Source organism: Eublepharis macularius, chromosome 19 (assembly GCF_028583425.1).
Source record: "Eublepharis macularius isolate TG4126 chromosome 19, MPM_Emac_v1.0, whole genome shotgun sequence".
In the NCBI taxonomy this organism is placed as follows: domain Eukaryota; kingdom Metazoa; phylum Chordata; class Lepidosauria; order Squamata; family Eublepharidae; genus Eublepharis; species Eublepharis macularius.
Genome location: NC_072808.1, coordinates 16,825,934 through 16,846,558, shown reverse-complemented (window position 1 = coordinate 16,846,558; position 20,625 = coordinate 16,825,934). Strand labels below are relative to the sequence as shown.

General features: G+C 49.3%; 1 protein-coding gene across 1 annotated transcript; it reads left to right on the top strand.

The window, feature by feature from the left end:
* Positions 1-1,222: 1,222 nt before the first annotated feature.
* Positions 1,223-20,168, top strand: PLPPR2 (phospholipid phosphatase related 2). The gene is made up of 8 exons (XM_055003719.1): positions 1,223-1,288; positions 4,456-4,644; positions 5,540-5,660; positions 5,776-6,032; positions 7,661-7,837; positions 9,658-9,795; positions 15,533-15,657; positions 20,063-20,168. The coding sequence occupies exons 1-8, from the start codon at positions 1,223-1,225 to the stop codon at positions 20,166-20,168; spliced, it is 1,179 nt and encodes a 392-aa protein (XP_054859694.1).
* The last annotated feature ends 457 nt before the right edge of the window (positions 20,169-20,625 follow it).

Sequence of the window (20,625 nt, the reverse complement as noted above, 5' to 3'; positions counted from 1 at the left end):
ACACGGCCTTTGTCTATATTCAGATGGAGATCATTTCCTAAAGCTACTAGAGCCGTCTCTGTTCCACAAGTGGGTCTGAATCCAGACTGAAAAGTGTCCAGCGCACTAGAGTTATCCAAGAAGACTTGGAATTGGTCAGCTACTGCTTTCTCAAACACTTTGCCCACAAGGGACAAATTAGAGACTGGGCAATAATTGGCCATGTCATTTAGAATCATAGAGTTGGAAGGGGCCATACAGACAATCTAGTCCAACCCCCTGCCCAGTGCAGGATCAGCCTAAAGCATCCCTGACAAAGATTCATCCAGCCTCTTCTTGAAAACTGTCAGTGAAGGGGAGCTCACCACCTCCCTAGGCAGCTGATTCCACTTTTGAACTCCTCTGACCGTGAAAAAGTTCTTCTTAATATCCAGCCGGTACCTTTGTGCATGTCATTTAAGCCCATTGCTTCGGGTCCTACCCTCTGCTGCCAACTGGAACAGCTCCCTGCCCTCCTCCAAATGACAGCCTTTCAAATATTTATAGAGAACAATCATGTCCCCCCTCAACCTCCTCTTCTCCAAACTAAACATTCCCAAGGCCCTCAGCCTTTCCTCGTAGGGCTCAGTCTCCAGACCCCTGATCATCCTCGTCGCTCTCCTCTGCACTCTCTCGATTTTGTCCACATCCTTTTTGAAATAAATTAAGAAATAAATTAAGAAAACAAGCCCTCTTTGACTGAATATGTATTTAGGCTATGCTACACAGACTGTCGGTAAATGAAAGGATGGTAAAAGCAGTACAGGTAAAATGCTTACCTCCCATTTGTAATCCTCAGTCCTGTAAGCTATGACAAAGGGCAAGACTCAGACTGGTAATGCTTATGGATATTAAGCACCATAACCATTTATTTATTTACTTACTTCATTTATATTCCCTTTTTCCCCAATGGGACTTTGTAATTAGTTTCCCAGGTGTCAAGATCCTGTTAAGATCACCTGTTAAGAACCATTGTCATTGGTTCAAAAGCAAGAGTCTGTGATAGACACCATGTAGGAGCCAGCCAAACTATACTGAAAGGGCTAGGGAGTGGGTGTGGTGTCCATGAGTACCTGAACGTTGGTGGAGAAGAGTCCTGGGTGAATGGGGTGTTGCTTGTGCACTTGGAATACTTGCTTTGGTGCCTCCTTTTTGTAGGGAATTCCTGCCCTTGGAGACAGAGAGAGATCCAGCCCCTCTTGCCATGGCTGGTGGGAAGCAGGAGCTCAAGAGAAGCAGATCCATCGTCCCCTGCTTTGTGCTGGTGGAGGTAAGAACACAGTCAGCCGTTGTCACCACACCTGTGGCCAGAGCCCACCTGGTTGTTCCCCCAGCACTGAGAAGGGAACAAGTCAGCCAAGGTTCATGACAGCTCAGACCCCCAAAGGGGAAGGACAACATTTGAATTGGATGTTAGTGGCGGACCCTGATTATTGTTCGGTCCTTTGAAGCCCAACGTCAGGCTATGGATGACAGGCTATGGCAGATAGACCCCTGTACCATCACAGCAAGAATCCAGGCTCTTGGTTAAAAGGTTTTATTCAGGAATCAGATCATTCCCGCAGATATGTCCATAGGATTACTCAGAAGCAAGGTAAGCAACTAAGCAGTAAAAACAGGTTGACAGGAATGGCAACATGTGGAAAAACCATTCCTGTTAAAGAACATAATTGCTCCTTTCCCCCCTCCCATCAGCAAAACGTAACTTTTGGTGTGAACCCATCTTGGGAACTTCTCATATGTTTTAACTATCAAGTGTAGACACTGAGAAAGCAGGAGATTAAAGTTGAATGGGAGTGGGCAGTGTACAAGGTCAGAAGCACTGAGAGCTCCCAAAGCCGTTAGATAAGACTCCTGCAGCTTTAGTAAGCCCGTGAAAGCAAAGCAGTTATGGCATTGGCAATATGGCATCAAGGTACAGCATGAAACACTGGTTCAGAATAACAGGTCAGCATCAAATAGTGGCACGGATGGGGCACAGACATGACACCCAAGGCAGTTTTGCTGCTCAAGTGTCTGCCTGATTCATCCCATACCACTGCAAGGGATTCTGGACCGCCTGCCATAGGATATGTGTAGGTGTTTGATTGTGCATTTCTCCTGCAGTTGGGGCTGCCTTGTTGATTTCCTTTGGTGGAAAGCCCCTCCCTCCCTCTGATTACTTTTGCACAGTAATCTGGCCAGAAGTTAGCAGCTTGTATGTAAAATATTCTCCCTCTTCTGCTGTTTTCAAAAACCAACATCACTGATAATGATAAAACTTATCTACTAAATAAAACATTTCAAAACTGGGAATAAGATTGCCATCTTGAGCGGAGTAACACCCTTTTCAGTCCACTGAAGTCAACGGGCATAGAAGGGGGTAACTCTAATTAGGATGAAGATGTTAGACAGCAAACCTAGATGGTTCTTCCCTTCCACTTCCCCGTGTTGCACTTCTTCCAAAAGACCAGTAAGACAGACCACGTTTCAAAAACTTTTCTAAATGGTTGGGCAACACCACCCTCAAAACAGGCTAGTAAGTAAAGGGTATATCTATTCTTAAAAGGCAAGAAAAACATAAACCTTGCAAAAGCAATCTCACAAAGCCAGTAAAATATATAAAAGATACTAATTTTGTTAGAATAAGACAGAGGATCAAACACCTTTTGACGTCTTCATCAGTGTTCCATTATTATACAGTGACTATAAAACAAATTGACGAAGAATGCGCACACAGATCTAGCACAATAAATCCTTAAAAAGCAGTGCCCAGGAAATAAAGTAGAATTTCAAAACTGCCGTAAGCAGTAGCTGTCCCATTGATCCAAATCAATCCAATTTTTTTAGCTAGGGTTGCCAACTGCCTGGAGAAAATCCCTGCCCCTTTAATAAGGCTTGATGGAACATTATTTTCCAGAGGATGTTATTGATCTCCGTGCCATTAAAAGTCTCAGCTGTCTATTTCAACACATTAACAGTGAAATCCTAAACAGATTTACTCCAGGCTAAGCCCGTTGATTTCAGTGGATTTCACTATAAGCCTCTGTTAAAGGGACCGGACAGGACATTTTTTTGCCGCTCCTCTTGGCATCTTCAGATTCTAACAGTTTGTATCTTCTCCACAAGCCAGAATTGTAGGTCATACTCTATTTCATTTTTATTTTATTTAGCTTATTTAATGCCTGCTTTTCTCAATGGGACTCCGGGTGGAGTACCAAAAGAGAAGAAAAATATAATCAGAACAAACAATGCAGTAGGGTTAGGAACACAAAAGTGAATGGCAATCAGAGCAACAATGTGAACATATAAGAAATTAAAGTGAATAATGCAAATGAACGATGCAATACAACATTGACTGCCATTACTAATGCAATAGGACTAGGGGCACAAAAATTTAAAGATGAGAACAGCCAACTGCCCAGATCAGCAGAGAGCCAAGCTAGAAGGGATGAGTTACACTTGCCGGGCAAGTGAACAGGCTCAGGGCCAAGCTACAAGTGACAAATGACACTTGAATTGCAAGTGGATTGTGTGGAGGGCAAGTGAACAGGGAGAAATACACTTGCTGTTCAAGTGTCATTCGTCACTTGTAGCTTGGCCCTCACATGTATTCCTCCCTGTTCACTTGCGCTCCACTTGCACTCCACTCGAGTGGAGTGCAAGTGGAGCGCAAGTGAACAGGGAGGAACAGGGCTGGCGTGTCCATTGAGGCAGGGCTGGCAACCGCCTCGAGCGCTGAGGCTCCAGAAGGGGTGCCGGGGGTGGGGGTGCGTGCCGTGGAGCTGCCAGCAGCAGCACTAGTGGCTAAATGGGAGGGCTGGGAAGCCACCTGCACACCGCCCCAGCCACCTGCTGTGCCTGGCCTGCAGCTGCTGTAGCCTCCTAGCCCTCCCACCCTGCGCTGCCGCCACCGCCAGCATGCGCCCCTGGCTTATACAAAGGAGGCCTCACCCAATATGGTGGTCAAGTGGAGAGCTCCATAAATATATTTGTGTGTCTGTGAGAAAGTACCTGCTTGCGTGAGGAATGACTGGGCGTTGCAGGTTCGGGGACCCCGAAGGTGGGAAGGAGGAGGAGACAGGTTGGGGTTCTTCTTTTACCAGCCATGGTGCGCTGGTTCAGCCGTGCATAAGGGAGCTTGTCTGGCTGCCCTGCCAGACTTCATAGCCTGGGGCATCTTGTCCAGTCCATCATGCAAAATAGAAAAGAGTCCGGTAGCACCTTTCAGACTAACCAACTTTACTGTAACATAAGCTTTCGAGAACCACAGCTCTCTTCGTCATCTGATGAAGAGTACTGTGATTCTCGAAAGCTTATGCTACAGAAAAGTTGGTTAGTCTTAAAGGTGCTACTGGACTCTTTTCTATTTTGCCACTACAGACTAACACGGCTAACTCCTCTGGATCTAAGTCCATCATGTGGCTCCCTGGCTGATGTAACATTTTCTGCTTCTAGCTGGTGATCCTGGCAGGCACCGTTGTCCTGGCCTACCACTTTGAATACACGGACACTTTCCCAGTGCACCTCCAAGGCTTCTTCTGCTACGACAGTGCCTACGCCAAGCCCTATCCTGGCCCAGAGGATGCCAGCAAGGCGCCGCCGGTCCTGGTCTACTCTCTCGTCACTGCAGTGCCCACTGCAATGGTAAGAGCCCAGCAGGGTCAACGGGGAAGAGGAGAGGAGCTGTGGGAAGCCCTTTTGTGGTCTTCCCCCTGGGGTCAAGTATCACGACTGCTAGGAGTGTTATTCCAGGCCTCATGTTTCCTCTGGGGCTGCCAAGATCAAGGCTGGGGAGGGGGATGTGCGACAGGCGTGTTCGTAGAATCATAAAATCATAGGTTTGGAAGGTACCTCCAGGGTCATCTAGTCCAACCCTCTGCACAATACAGGAAATTCAAAACTCTTCTCCCCCCCCTTCACACACACACCCAGTAACCTCTGCTCTGTGCCCAGAAGATGGCAAAACACCAGCAGGACCCGTAGCCAAACTGGCCCGGGGGAAATTGCTTCCTGTCCCATAAGTGACGAATGTCTTTGCATTTTCATGCATTGTAGTGTTATGCCTTTGCATACACCGACTTGTTTCCGAAGAGGTCTAAAGCTCTCCTGGGAAAGGAGTGGAATTGTTCTTTGATTTAGTCTGGTCTTAAATCAATACAGATAGCCAGAAATATTTTTTTAACATTTTTACCCCACTTTGCATCCTAGGGGGGGCCCTATTTCACCTGCATTATCATGTGTCCCCCCATCCTCCATTTTATCCTCACGACAACAACCCTGCGAGGTTGAAACAGTGTGACTGGCTATCACTCCCCAGAGCGCCATGGCTCTGGCAGAGAAGGGGAGGAGCCAATCTGGCACGCCCTGGGGCACGCTGACCTTGGAGAGAAGGGGAGGAGCAGGCGTGCTTTCCTGAGGGAGGTGGCACACAGCAACGGGGCAGAGGGAAGGGTCCGACAGCTCATGAAAATGGGAGGGGTCCCCATTGGTCCTAAGAACTTGGGCAAGGCTCACCCCGCCTCCCTCTCCCCCCGCCCAGATTCTTGTGGGAGAACTGGCTGCCTGCTTCCTCCAGCCAGAAACACACCAGGAGAAGACAATTGTCTCGGGCGAGTGCTGTTATTTCAACCCCCTTCTACGCCGCATCATCCGCTTCTTAGGTAAGTAGAGGCTGAACCTGATGTCTGGCGCTCTCCGCCTCTGCTCTGAACTGCAGCCCGCCTTCGCCCTCGCCGGCCGGCATTGCCTCTTGCTCCTCCTTCCTTCCTTTCGCAGGCATCTATTCCTTCGGACTCTTCACCACCACCATCTTCGCCAACGCGGGCCAGGCGGTGACCGGCAATCAGACGCCGCATTTCCTCTCTGTGTGTCGCCCCAACTACACTGCCCTGGGTTGCCAGCCCCCACCAGGGACCCTGTACATCACAGACAAGGCTGCCTGCACTGGGAGTCCTGCCTTGGTTGCTGCTGCCCGCAAGGCCTTCCCCTCCAAGGATGCCGCACTTAGTGCCTACTCAGCAACCTACACGTTGGTATGGAGGGGCGGGGGTGAAGGGAAGGGGCAGGAAGATGGGTGGTGGGGCGAGCAGGGAGCCCAAGGGACTGGATTATATGGTAGGGTTGCCTGTCCCCTTACGAGTGATGTAGCATTGGTTAGGGGCGCCCGGGACAGGAGGTGGTGTACACCCCCCCCGAGCACTCCCGCAGTTCGAGCAGCTCGCCCCACCTCTCTTTACCAGTTTGTCGCAGATGCCCATGCCACCGCTGGGCGCTGAGCTGATGGCAGCGGCGTGGGCAGCTGCGGAGAAGAGGTAAGGGGCAGGGGAGGCAAGCGGCCTGAACTGCAGGAGCAGGGAGGGGCAGGGAGATGAGCAAGGAGGCAGGCCACCTGCTGTGCCGCCTACCACACCACCAGGGCACCTGGCTCGCTGGGCGCTGAGCTGGCAGCAGTGGTGCAGGCAGCTGCGGTGAAGGGGCGGGGAGGTGGGCCAGAAGTGCTCCCGGAGAGGGGCTGTAGACGTGGCGTCCCCTTAAAATTTTGCACCCAGGGTGGCTGCTCCCTGGCCCCCCCACACTACAGCTCTGTCTCACCCTCCTACCAGGAGCGGGGGGGGGGGGGGGGAGACCTGGCTCTTACCTCCTTCTTAGGCCCACGGCTGCACTATGACATTATTTCTGGTGATGCCACTGTGCAGATGCAGGAGTGCTCCTGTGCTTCACAGAGGGCCCATTTGGACCTCAGACAGACCCAATTCGGTCCGTTTGGGGCCCAAATCGTCCCTGCAGCAAAAGCACAGGAGAGTTCCCAGGGCAGCGCGATGATGTCAGTAACATGGTTGCCCCACCCTGGGATCGCGCCTGAGAGGTTCGTTCCCATGCCTTCTTCCCCCGCCAGCCAGGTAAGTGGACGCAGGGGGTGGAGGGTGAAAACGGGATCACCCACACACACACACACAAGGGGAATGGGGTCCCTATTATATGAAAGCCAGTTAAGAGCAGCAGGACTGTAATCTGGAGAGCCAGGTTTGATTCCCCATTCCTCCGCTTGAAGCCATCTGAGTGACCTTGGGTCAATCACAGCTCTCTCAGCCCCACCTCACAGGGTGATTGTTGTGGGGATAATAATAACACACTTTGTAAACCGCTCTGAGGGGAGCACATTTCTTGGCAGTTCCTGTCCTGTTGAATATTTCTAACACCCATCAGTGAAGGTGGGGAAACTGGTGTAGATCCTACCAGTCTGTACACAGAGTGCAGAGTTTCACTGCATTCCTCTGTCCCTGCAGCTAACCCCCACCTCTGAATATCATTTACAGGGTCGCAGGACTGAGGAATAGCTGCATTGGTTGGGCGAAGGGGAGGGCTGGAGTGAGGAAACCCGGGGGGGGGGCAGGGAAATGGTTCCTCCATTTTTGGCAAGCGCAGCTTCACTGAGGAAGGAGGTTGATTTCACACCCTCATCCCTTCTCGCTCCAGCCCGCTAACTCACCTGGCCATTCCTCGATCCCCCAGGAATGATCTTTCGAGGGATCAGAAGAGGTGGCAGGAATGGAAAGAATCGGTGTGCCATTCATGGATGGTTAGCAACAGGCACTGATTCCTGTTACCAATTTGAGAAATAATTTGGGCTGTTCCTCTTCTCTTCTTCCTCCCCTGGCAGATGTACGTGACGCTCGTCCTGCAGCTGAAGGGCTCCCGCTTGGCCAAGCCCTCCATATGTCTGGCCCTTTTGTGCCCTGCTTTCCTTGTGGGGGTGGTTCGTGTGGCTGAGTACCGGAACCACTGGTCTGATGTGCTGGCGGGCTTCCTCACAGGTGGGGCCATTGCTGTCTTCCTGGTAAGTACCGAGGGCATGCAAGAGTAGTGCTTGACTGCATGGGCAAGAGGGCTCAGCCCCTTGAGATGTAAACCGTCTTTCTATGCAAGATGAGGGAATGTTAAGTTGAGGAATGATAAGTTGAGGGAATGTTGAGGAATGATAAGTTGAGGGGATGTTAAGTTGAGGAATGATAAATTGAGGGAATGATAAGTTGAGGGAATGTTAAGTTGAGGAATGATAAGTTGAGGGAATGTTGAGGGAATGATAAGGTGTTCAGCACTGGGAATTGTGCCATGTGGGGCATGAGAGGAAACACTTTTTGGGAGGACTCGGCTCAAATTCTTTTATGGAAACCAGCCTTTACTTAATCTGGTGAGTGGAGAGCAGTTACTGGGACCTCTTTCCCAGGCCTTCATATCTCTGTGGCTGCTGCATTCAAAGTGTATTAGAGTTAACTGATCGTCCTTGAAGTTTGGTGTTTAAGTGCTTGAAGACGGTGCCGTTACATGACTCAACTTGGCTGTAACAAACACTGGATGTAGAAATAGCAATGGGAGTATGTGGGCAGAGGTTGCCCCAGGGAAGAAGTGTGAGACGTAGATTGCTATTGTTGCACTGCTGTGCCAATACAAAGAGAAAAGCTCCACCAGAGAATAAACAGCACAATAGTTTCTTTCAAATTTTTAATGATTTATATTGTATTCTGAGGATGTATGTTTGAGGAATGGATGCAATGGTTGTTACATATACTTTGTTATTTGCACTGAATTTGTAGTATGCATGGATAGTACTTGCACTTTAGAAATTTAAAAGAAACTATTGAGTTGTACTGTTTAGTCTCCGGTGGAGCTTGTCTCCTCGTATTGGCACGGCTTTTGTTCGGAGACAGCCTCAATGTTGCACTGCTGGCAAACAACTTGGCAAATCTTTTATCCACAGCTTCCCGAGGCCTGACTCATGGTGAAACGCAGCTATTGGGCAGGGGAGGTACAAATCTGATCAAAGGAGCCCTCAGTGGGAGTGGGTACATCACAGAGTTGCCAATTCCAGATTGGAAATTCCTGGAGATTTGGGGAAAATAGGGTTTGGGGAGGGACATACGCAGGGTGTAAAGCCATAGAGCCCACCCTCCAAAGCAGACATTTTCTCCAACGAAACTAATCTCTGTAATTCCAGATCTCCATGCCTCACCTGGAGGTTGGCACCCCTAATAATTTACCCCTTTCCTGTGGTCTGTTTTTCCGATCCAAACTGCTTTCCCCAAGCTGCTTTTTCCCCCACAGGAGAAAAGATCCAAGGATCTTGGGTGATAAAGTTCCTGGAGCAAGCAGAAGGAAGATTTTGATGGGGTGGGGGCGGGGAACAGCCCACAAGAAAAGGGCAAAGGCTCTCCCTCCCCAAGGTTGCCCTCAAAAGAGTGCGGAGACTGCTTATGGGTCACCCGTGTCATAATTTGGCCTTGAGTATTGAAACGGATGTAGAATTGAGTCCCTTCCCCACAGTCTTGCCAAAAGAAAAATCTGAAGTGAGGAATGGGAGGGATGAACCATAGATAGAATCATAGAGTTGGAAGGGGCCTTACAGACCATCCAGTCCAACTTCCTGCTCAATGCAGGGACAGCCTAAAGCATCCCTGACAAGTATTTGTCCAGTTGCTCCTTGAAGACTGCCTCTGAGGAGGAACCCACCACGTCCCGAGGCTAAAGAGAGCAGAAGGTCAACAGCTAAGCAGGAATGGGGGGCAGGCAGCATGGAGTCTAGGCAGCTGCAAAGGTCTGCAGCGGGGAGGCAGCGAGAGGGAGGGACACATCACGCTGTTTCTCTCTTTTCCCCCACAGGTGAGTTGTGTGGTCAACTATTTCCAGAGCACTCCGCCTTCCTCCCAGCCGCTTCTCTCCCCTGAGAGCCTGGCCAGCGTCCCTGTGGTGGACTTGCCCTGCGTTGACAGTTCCCTGGAAAAACTGAGCATGGCTCAGGTAAGGCTCCCCCTAGAGGCACCCCTGCATGTCCCCCTGTCTCACAAAGATCGGAGACCTCTCTGCCACACGTGCGCGTGCCCACGCAGCCATTGCCGGGGTGTGCTTTCAGAGCTAGGGCCCTTGGTTCATCTCCCTAGAACAACATGGGGCACGGCAGTAGGGCTGGTGGACTCGCGTTCTCCAGGGTGGAGAAGCTGAGCCCGTCTGTTCTCCAGACAGGGTTTGGAAATGAACTCAGTGGTGCTTTTGGCCTCTGGGGCACCAGCAGAAGTGGTGGGATGGGGGGGGGGCCTCTGGGAGGAAGTGTGGCTGTGTGAAATCAAAGCATGATGAAAAAATAGCATCTAGTACCCAAGTTGAGGCTAAATCCAAACACATGATTAAGGGAACACAGGAGGTGAAGACAGAGAAACAGTGCAAGCAGGTAATAAATTGGGGGCAGGTGAATCAACCAGGTAGGACTACAGGACCAGGCCTCAACAGAGAAAGTCCCTGCTGTGTTGCTCAGATGTGGGGAAAGGATGTGAAGAAATTCTTCCAGGAATTGTGGGGAGCAAAGAACCAACTGAATAGCTGCTGCTACTTACAGGACAAACAGTCGAGGTGCGGGGAACATGGCAAAAGTTAGAGGAAGAGGTGATATGTGTGGTGTGTGTGTGCGCATGCATGTGTGCCTTCAAGTCGCAACCGACTTATGGCAACCCCGGCAAGGGGTTTTCAAGGCAAGTGAGCAGCAGAGGGGGACTGCCATCGCCTTCCTCTGTAGAGTCTTCCTTACTAGTTGCCCATCCAAGTACTGACCCAGCTTTAGCTTCTGAGATCTGGGCTATGCCGTACCATTCCACTTCCCTCTGAAGAAGAGGTTAGGAAGTGACCAAGGGGAAGCGAGAAGGGCAGGCGAGGGGGAGATAATCAAGTCATTGACAATGGCAGCAAGAAGAGAGACGATGGGGGTCCAGGAGACATTTTGATGGAAGAACTAGGTTGGAAGAAAAGAGCAAGAGTCCAGTATCACCTGTAAGACTAACAAAATTTGTGGCAGGGTATGAGCTTTCAGGAGTCACAGCTCACTTCTTCAGTTAGGTTGGAAGAGGGAATTTAAGGGAGAAAGAGGGGTTATTTGTTAAGAGAAACGGAGGCTGTTCTAAGCATGTGGAGAAGCTTGGCAGAAGGCGCCGAGTGAAGAACAAAGGAGGGGTGGGAACTGGGCCAGACAAGAGGAGAACCCCAAAGCAAATCTCAACCACGTTCACTGCGTGGGTTGGCCCTCAGTTGACCCCTGTTGAATCTGGGGGCCAAGCTACACATGACGAATGACACTTGAACGGCAAGTGGATTGAGTGGAGGGCAAGTGAACAGGGAGAAATACACTTGCTGTTCAAGTGCCATTTGTCATGTGTGGCTTGGCCCTGGATTGCATCTCATACGTTACCCAGTTCCTTAGCTCTTCCAAGGTAAACTTCCAAGTAAACTTCCAAGCAAACATTTACTCTCCTTCATTTATATTTAGTTTGATACTGGCATTCGTTGTCTTAATTTTCATCGTTCCACGTGTCACCCTTATTTTGAACAGGAAACACATTCCCAGCTGGAGTTTTGTTTCCCCCCCACCTGGGATGAAATTCTCAAGGACTGCACCCAGCATGCATCTCGGCATCCTCCCTGCCCAAGTTCATATGCTCAGGAGTGTCCACTGGATAGGTGATTAACTTTCTCACTGGCAGAGTAAGTACAGGGGGATGCTTGACGGCACCAGAGAGCAGGTAGAAAGGTAGAGGAGGAAGTAAATGCACACAGAAAGGCAGGGGAATGGCGCTTTGCCTCCCCGTTTAAAAAAAAAGTACCATTGCCTGTTAAACTGAGGGCCAAGCTACACATGACGAATGACACTTGAACGGCAAGTGGATTCAGTGGAGGGCAAGTGAACAGGGAGAAATACACTTGCCGTTCAAGTGTCATTCGTCATGTGTAGCTTGGGCCTGACACAGCAACAATCTAGTGCCAGCGCCTGACCCTAATTATGTCTGAAAGTCAGTACTTTTTAAGTTGGATTTAGAGAAATTATTATTTGACTGCAGCTCCTGAGTTTTAGACGGGGAGCTGTTTTGGTCTGCAGTAGAACGGCAAGATTTGAGTCCAGTGACACCTTAGATGGTCAGGGTATAAGCTCTTGAGAGTTGAAGCTCCCTTTTTCAGACGCAAAAGATACTTGTATCTTGTTTCTAAAGAAGGGAGCTTTGACTCTCAAAAGCTTACACCCTGAAAATCTTATTGGTATCTAAAGTGCCACTGGACTCCAAACCTCCTTGGTGCTCAACTGCACACCAAGCTTGGCTTTCTGTGTTTTGCTATGTATACATTACAGCGGACGTCTGAAAGCAAAGAGAGATTTTCCCATTGTTTAAATGAATTCTAAATCTCACTGCGGTGACACACAGTGGTGTGTGTCTGAGGTTGCTGAAATGCATGCGTGAATGTCGACTGCCAGCAGACATTCACTGGGACATATGCAGAGTGCTTCTTGGCACACATTTGCACCCTTTGGATCTGTATACCGCTGCCTTTATGCCCTCCATTTTTTGCCCTTGTGCCTTGGCAGCTGCTCTTTGGTTTGCTGCTTCCATTGCTCTGTCCAGGTATATAGCTGGAGGAGAGGGGAGGGGAGAATTGTTATTTTTCCTCTAGGTAGTGCCATTTTGTTTATTTTTTCATTTGTTTTATAGGTTTCACTTGTTTTATATTTTTTCAGAATCCATCTCTTTCTGTTTCTATTGGTAAAACTGGCTCAAGTTTTGATAGTTCTTTGTTGCGTTATGTTTTCTGCCAGTCTCTCCCATGCCTTAAATATTTAGGTTCTTGCTGAAATCCTGTTGTCTGCCCAAGAGTGCTTTGATCAGGGCATGCCTCTTTCCCGGGCTGGCTCTCTGTTCTCCTTTTGGATTCCCTTTGGCCGTTTCCACACACGCTGGATAATGCACTTTCAATGCACTTTCGCAGTCCTTTGGAAGTGGATTTTTTGTTCCACACATGGAAAATCCGTTTCAAATGTTCACTAAAGAGTATTGAAAGTGGATTATCCAACGTGTGTGGAAACAGCCTTTATCTCCTTGCTTTGAAATATGCAGGTGGCTCTGGCAGTCCGATCTCTCCCTCTCTCTTTGCACCTCACTGGATGCTCTTTGCTTTCTCGACCTTAAGATTTCTTGCTTTGTCTCCCGAGTCCTGGCTTCTCCTTCTCCACATGCTGGGAGTGCACTCCTCGCTGATACCTGAAATAGTTCCGTCTCACTTTCTTCCTTAAAAAATTGTCATGCAAATAAACTTTTTTTTAAAAAATGAAATAGTATAGCTTGTAAAAATTAATTGCTTCGGCTGGGTAGATGTGTTGGTGTGCAGTAGAAGAGCAAGATTTGAGTCCAGTAGCACCTTAAAGACCAACTGGATTTCCAAGGTATGAGCTTTTGAGAGTCAAAGCGACAACTTAATTGCTAAATAGTAAAGAGCCCCGTGGTGCAGAGTGGTAAGCTCCAGTACTGCCGCCCAAGCTCTGCTCACGACCTGAGTTCGATCCCGGCGGAAGCCAGGTTCAGATAGCTGGCTCAAGGTTGATTCAGCCTTCCATCCTTCCGAGGTCGGTAAAATGGGTACCCAGTTTCCTGGGGGTAAAGTGTAGATGACTGGGGAAGGCAATGGCAAACCACCCCGTAACAAAAGCCTGCCCAGAAAACGTCGTGATGCGACATACCTCCATGGGTCAGCAATGACTCGGTGCTTGCGCAGGGGGACTACCTTTACCTAAAGAATCCAGTAGCACCTTTAAGACTAACCAACTTTATTGTAGCATAAGCTTTCGAGAACCACAGCTCTCTTCGTCAGATTGCCGTATCTCAAAAAGGACACTGACAAGCTGGAATAGGGCAATCAAGTTGGAGCAGCTTTCCTCTAAGGAAAGGCTGAAGAGTTTGGGTCTTTAGAAAAACAACAACTGAGGGGCATCATAGGGGCATCACAGAGATTTATGAAATTATGCATGTGGTGGAAAGAGTGGACAGAGAATTTTTTCTCCCTCTTCCAAAATACTAGAACTTAGGGAAATTGCTGGCAAATAGTTTCAGGCAAGGCAAAAGGAAACACTTCTTTACTAGAAAAATAATTAAACTGTGGGACTTACTGCTAGTGGAGATAGGAATGGTCATGAGACAGATTGACGGAGGAGAGGTCCATCGGCGACAACTAGTCTTGAGGATTAAAGGAATCACATAGTGAGCAAGTGGAGTGCAAGTGAACAGGGAGGAATACTCGTGAGTCTGTTCACTTGCCATTCAAATGTCATTCATCACTTGTAGCTTGGCTCTAAGTTCTTTAAAAGGGCCTCTTCCATTTGCTAACAGCTCAAAGGCAGAGAGCTTTTAAAGTCTGGCCGAGCACAGCCGTTAGTGGAAAGAATGTGAAATGCTCCCATTCGCTGGAAGAAAAGATTCTGAATAGATTTGAGCTTAAGGGAAGGCTAGCTAGAAGAAGGCAAGATAAGTTGCAGAGATGGGAAGGCAAGGGGGGCTTTTGTGGTGCTGAAGCAGAGGAAAGAGTGGAAGCAACGTTTGGCCAGATCTTATCGGGCTGTAGACTCACCCCAGCTCTTCAGGCCCAAACTCTCACCGCCTCCCGGATCGTGACCAGAACCCGTGTCCCTGAGACTCCCCACTTAGGGCTTGCATCTGTCAGGGAGTCACAGATCTTTGGTCATCTCTCCCCTGCCCCCTGATCTCTTTGGCCCTATCCTGGTTTTTTCTCAGGGCTCCTTCCCTCTGTGCCTTTCCTTCTGCACTCATGTACCTCACCAGGCCAGGAGGAACCTCTGCCCCCTCAGGGACCTCCAGCTCTCACCCTCTGTTCTGGCTCATCTCGGGCCAATCTGGATAGGTTGGAGTGGAGTGGGATAAATTACCCCTTGGTGGAATGATGGTGCTAAAAGCGCCAAGAAGTTCTCTTTCTCTCTCCCACTGAGGGTGGAAATACATGTTACAAAGTACCTAGGGATGCTCAAGTGAACCTCGTTTCACGTGCCGCTCTCCAACTTTCCATGCACTCACACAGTCACATTTCAGTTTGCTCCACATGAATACATTCATGCATTCGATACCAGTTCCTCCTCAACTGCTGAAAATATCCCAGTTTCCCCCACATCCATTCATCAAAATGCAGATCTCGAAACTTTCTCACACCGTAAAGAAATGAAATTGGCAAGTCAAAGGAGCCTACAGTACTTACAGCGAAAATAGAGCTGAATTGGTGCTTTGCCCTCCAGACTCACTTGTAGATGCAGTCACACAAAGGGACCTTCCGTGTAATCGGCATTCATGTGCACCGAGTAAGAACAACCTGCACGTGAATTGAAGACTACACATACAGTCCTGCACTCTCACTACTTAGTAACGTGTTTTTCCACCCTCACACAGAGATTGGATGGCCTTTCCCAACACAACAGGAAGCTGCTGTTGTATTCGTGGCCTCCTCAGATTTCTTGCCATGAGCCCCCGCCTCCCCTTCCCTCTTCTCCACTCCCCACACCCCGCACAAGTCCTCGATTCCCCTCTTCCATGACTCCACTCCCATTCCAGCAGTGCGCAATGAGCAAGTGGCTAACCGTTTCAATGTGTGTCATTTCTCTCCTGCCCATCCATGTCCGCCCCTTCTCCTGCCCTGGTGCTGCTTTCCTTGGGGTGGGGGGACATAGCAGGTGAGGGACCACCCAGAAGAACAGGAGTTTTCTACGCTACTCTCAAGAGATCTGGAAAGGCAGCTGGCACGATCTCTCCACCTGGGAGTGCCCAGCGGTGCAGCACTGGCCCACCCCTACGAGTAAGTGCCTCTTCCTGGAGCGGGTGGCTGCCTTTGGGTCAGACTCTCAGTCCTTTGCCACACAATCTCCGCAGCCGTTCTTTAGGGGGGAGGGAGACAGCCTGGGAGTGGGGCTGCAGGGGGGAGTGTGAGAAGAGGGTTGCGGGAATGGTTGAACATTGGAAAGTGGGGCTCCTCGAATGGCTTGAGCATCACATCAGAGAAACAGGCTTGTTTCAAAGTCCGCAGGGAGAGCTTGCCTAGACTGTTCTACAGTTGAGAGCCAGCAGATAGTTTTTCTCTAGATAATTACTTCAAAGGCAGTAATGGAAGCCAGCTGGCATGGGTAGACGACTGGTCTGCCAACAATAACTCTCGAGCTCAGGGCAGGTGCCCTACACAACCAGCCAGGTTGCTTGTGCTGTGGGCCTGCCTTGCAGAGGGCTGGCCGGCCAAAACAGACGAGACGCCTGACGCGTGGAGGACACGCGTCGGTTTCCCACAAGGTTCCACGGGAAGTATAGTGAGAAAGAACCTCTGCCTGGGAGAAGAGGGAGAGAATCCCTCTTCTCCCTGGCAGAGGTTCGTTCTCCCTACACTTCCCGTGGAAAATGACGCATGTCCTCCACGCGTCAGGTGTCTCGCTTTTTTTGGCTCACTTGTGAGCAGAGTGAATGTGCCTTTGTGAGAGCAGGGAACTCTCGAGGCTACTTGCTGGTTTTCAGAGGTGAGAGCAGGAGGACTAGAGAGGATGCACAGATCTTGGTCACCCTGAGTCCATGGAGCCAGGCAAGGCACCGGCTCCATTTTCATAAGATGTTGGGTTGGATCTGGATGGGGGTGGGGGTGACATCCTTTCTGGGAGGTCCTTGGTGGGTCTTGGCATTCCTGCTGACAGAAAGATCTTTAGGAAGGTGAATATCTAAGAATCAGTTTCAGGTTGGTCTGTAGTAGAAGAGTAAGATTCAATTCCAGTAGCACCTCAGAGATCCAACTAGATTTCCAGGGCTTGAGCTCTCTAGACCTAGGGTCTGGAAAGCGCATCCCCTGGAAATCCAGTTGTTTTTTAATGTGCTAGGGCCCCCGAATCTTACTCGTCTAAGAAACAGAAGGACTTAATCGATTGCTATACAGATTCTTCGGTCAGAGCAAAAAAAATCAAGCCCCCTTAGCTGTGTTTGGTTTACTTTGCAGATTTATGTCTAATGACTTTTTTTTGCACACCTGGTTCTAACCATTGGCAAGGGTGTCTTCGAGTCAAGTCTGCCTCGCAATCAGACAGAGTTTCCCTCTGAATTTCAAAGCATGAATAATTTGACTTTCTGTAAAGAGGACGCAAAACAGAGTAGAGGCCTGTATGAATCTGCCTAGGGTCTGGTGTCCAATTTATCTCAACCCCAGAGAGTCTTTTTCCAGAGAATAGGGGAATGTTTCTTTTTGAGCAAGGTTCTTCTTTTGACCCCTTCCATGTGTAACAGAAGGCCTGGCAATGTTGGGATTAAGGAAATAAATAAATGTACGTGTGGGTGGGTTTTATGGGTAGCTTCTCTCTAAAATCATGTTTGCCTTGGGTACCTGCTCTGCTGTCAGCCTGCTTCCCCACCCCTGCTCAGCTGTTCTCCTTACATGGGTTTGAACTTGTGGGGAATCTTTGGACTTCTAACACAGGGTGGTGGGCGCACCAGCGAACTGGCTGCTGCACGAGTTGGAGCCAACCACAAAATGTCAGGGAATGAGGTTATGCATAATTCTCAAAGTAACATCAACAATTCAGGCAGAAGGTCTGCTTAACAGCATGCCTTTTAAAACCAATGTATAATTTAAAAATATTTCTGGCACACAACTTACTTTGAGTCATGCGTTGAAGATTCTTGCGCTATGGTGGCGGTTGCTGCCAAAGCAGTATTTTTAAAGGTAGGCACAGCCAATCAGATTTCCAGTGGCCAATCAGAAGCCCTACAGGGTTTTTCTAAAAATACTTGATGGGTGCCAGGAAAGAATATGGTGGATGCTAAGTTGGGGACCCCAGGGTTGAGCCTTATAACCTACTTGCTGCGTCATTCTTTACCTGGCACCGTCAAGGATACAGGAAGCCATCTGGTCCTCTTTACCTAAGCATGATTCTGCGGAAAAGCAAGAGAAGAAGGTCCATGGAAAGGGAGCCGGAAAGGGTGCTGCAGGAGGTCACCGTAGCCGCTTGTCTGATGCAGTTCGTGTTGCCCCTTGGACATGGGCCCCAGTTTGCTTTCCCAGCAGGGGAGGAGGACAGGCTGCAGAGAGGGGCAGAATGTTCTCTGGAGACATCTGCTGCTGATCTTGTCCTTGAACAAGACCCCTATAGGCATATTCTTCCAAGACCCCTATAGGCATATTCTTCCAAGACCCCTATAGGCATATTCTTCCAAGAAAATCAGCCAGTGGGGTTGTGTGCATGCCTCCATACATACAGTTTTGTGGGGAATCTTCCAAGTTCTGCTAGAAAAATTCTGGGATTAGAATAAATTATATCAGCTCAGAAAACGGGCACGATAATTTGTTTGCATACTGACAGTGCAGTCCTAAATCAATGCTATTCCCTTCTAAGCCCATAGGTTTCATTGGACTTAGAAGGATGTAACTTTGCTTACAATGAGCCATTGGTGAATTCTTGTGCTGTGCCATTCTGTTTTCTGGTGCTCTTAACTCCATAATATGAATTTCTGTTGTGGCCTACTGCTGGAGAGTTGGATGAAAGCTTCCTAAAGAAAGGGCGGGCAACTCCCTCCTTTCACCCCAACTTTCTGATGTTGTACAGCTCTTAAACAGAAACATTTTTTTAAAAAAAATTCATTACAGCCAAGAAGACTTGAAACTTCCTCTTTTAAACCTGTGCAGTAGATGTCCAGCTATTAAATCCCTCCTCTGTTGACTCCAGTCAGACCTCTTCTTCATGTATCTTTCGCTCTATTGTGATTCACTTCAAGGCTGGACTGACCTCTGGAGTGTTGTTATGCATCACAGAACCTGTGTTCTGTGAGTCCCTCTACACGAGACGCCTCAGCATGTGTTCATCAAGTGTAGGAAGACACAATGTTAGCTGGGAAGTGTAATTTAACAAAACAGAGCCGGCGCAGATCGCTCCTCAGAGGGTTTGTTCATTTCATCTTCACCTCCCTAGAGGCTCTGTCAATTTCACCTCTCTAGTCTAAAACTGTGTGGGATGGCAACCAGAGGGCAGCGAGGAATGGAAATGGGCCAGAGTTGCCTTCCAGAGCTGGGCTTGGACTTGGAGAGGTTCTAATGGGCTGAAGTTTCCCTTCTGGCATTTCACAGCCTTTTCACACAGCCCCAGTGTATAGCAAAGCCTTTGCCCTGCCACCAGCTCTGTCTTTTTAAACTACCCTTCCCGGCTAACATTGCATCTCCTGACACAAGTTCTTCACGTGTCAGATGTCTCGTGTAGAGAGACTCTGTGACTTGCAGGTTCTCTGGGATTCGATTCAGATCTTCCCTATAGCATGTGTGCAGAAGGGGTTTCAACTCCCCCGCCCACACTGTTTCCCCTATGTGCAATGTTCCCAGGCATATGCTATCTGACCCATTGGCAAGACCCACTCGTGTTATGGTTGCCAACCTCCAAGTGGTGGCAGGAGATCTCCCGGAACTGCAACCGATCTCCAGGCCATAGGGATCAGTTCCCCTGGAGAAAAATGGCTGTTTTGGAGGGCGAACTCTGTGGTCTTACACCCAGATGAGGTCCTTCCCCTCCCCAAATCCTTTCCTCCCCAGGCTCCACCCCCCAAATCTCTAGGAATTTCACAACCTGGAGCTGGTTGTGAAACTCGTGTGCACTTGTGAGTTTCCTCAGTGGGCCAAATAGCACCCCTCCCCCAGGCCTTTTGTTAGGATGGGAAAATAGGGCAAGGGGAGGCATACTCGTGATCCAAATTACGACTGCACACAGGAACTTAAGGGAACCTGCAACTCAAGTGCGACTGAGGGCCAAGCTACACGTGACAAATGACACTTGCCTGGCAAGTGAACAGACTCACGTGTATTCTTCGCTGTTCACTTGCACTCCACCCGATCATCAAGTGGAGCGCAAGTGAATGGCAAGTGAACAGGGAGGAATACACGTGCGTCTGTTCACTTGCCAGGCAAGTGTCATTCGTCACGTGTAGCTTGGCCCTGTGACACTGGACACGGGGCAAAGGCCCCAGATTCGGCCTGTGTACTTCACCAGGGAGATCCAGATTGGACAGTGCAATCCGAAACAGCGTTACTCCCTTCTATGCCTCTTGACTTCAATGGGAATAGAAGGGTATAACTGCGCAGAATGACAGACAAAAAATGAGCTTTGCTCTGCACGACTTGTTCCTCCTTTTGAAATCGGACCTAATTCTACCCTCCCCTTCTGTCTCTCTCTGCCTCTCTCTTTTTCTTCCAGAATCACAGAGCTGTGCATGCAGAGGTCACCTGACCCTCAGCTGTGTCTCTTCCCCACCACCCCAGATGTCCTTATTCCTTCCCGGTCGGTCACCAGTGAGGTCTGACCCATGAAGGTGGATTCCCCTAGTTTCCTTACAGCAGGGCACACGGGGGCAGGGGTACGCATCTTACACACTCTCGCTTTCCTTCCCTCTTCCCTCATCTTTTCTGAGATCCAGTTTCCTGGTCTTTGTAGCCAATGTTTGATTGACATGATGTGAACATGTTGAGTTGAAGGAGAGGAGAGTTCGGAGGAAGCTGGCAATGGGTGGGCGAGCGGAGGGCGAGTCAGCTGCAGAAGCGTGATCCGTCCTGCCGCCCACTAGAAACTTAGAGCAGAACTTTGTCTCAGACTCTCCTCTTCTTCTCGCTGCGGAATTCTGTGCCTCCCTAAGGAAACTGGGATCCATAATGATTAGGCAAAGCATGCCCCGTCAGAGCCCAGTGCTGCCTAAGATCTAAGGCCAGAGTCTGTTTCCAAGAAGTAAGAGGTGCTACCCTATGTACTTTTCAATCTTAAGA

What these genes read in the sequence shown, in the direction of transcription:
- PLPPR2 (XM_055003719.1), top strand. Translation starts at nt 1,223, where the DNA reads ATGGCTGGTGGGAAGCAGGAGCTCAAGAGAAGCAGATCCATCGTCCCC. An exon ending in CCGCATCATCCGCTTCTTAG is followed by an intron (nt 5,661 to 5,775) that starts GTAAGTAGAGGC and finishes TTCCTTTCGCAG; the next exon opens with GCATCTATTCCTTCGGACTC. An exon ending in AAAAACTGAGCATGGCTCAG is followed by an intron (nt 9,796 to 15,532) that starts GTAAGGCTCCCC and finishes GGGGGGACATAG; the next exon opens with CAGGTGAGGGACCACCCAGA.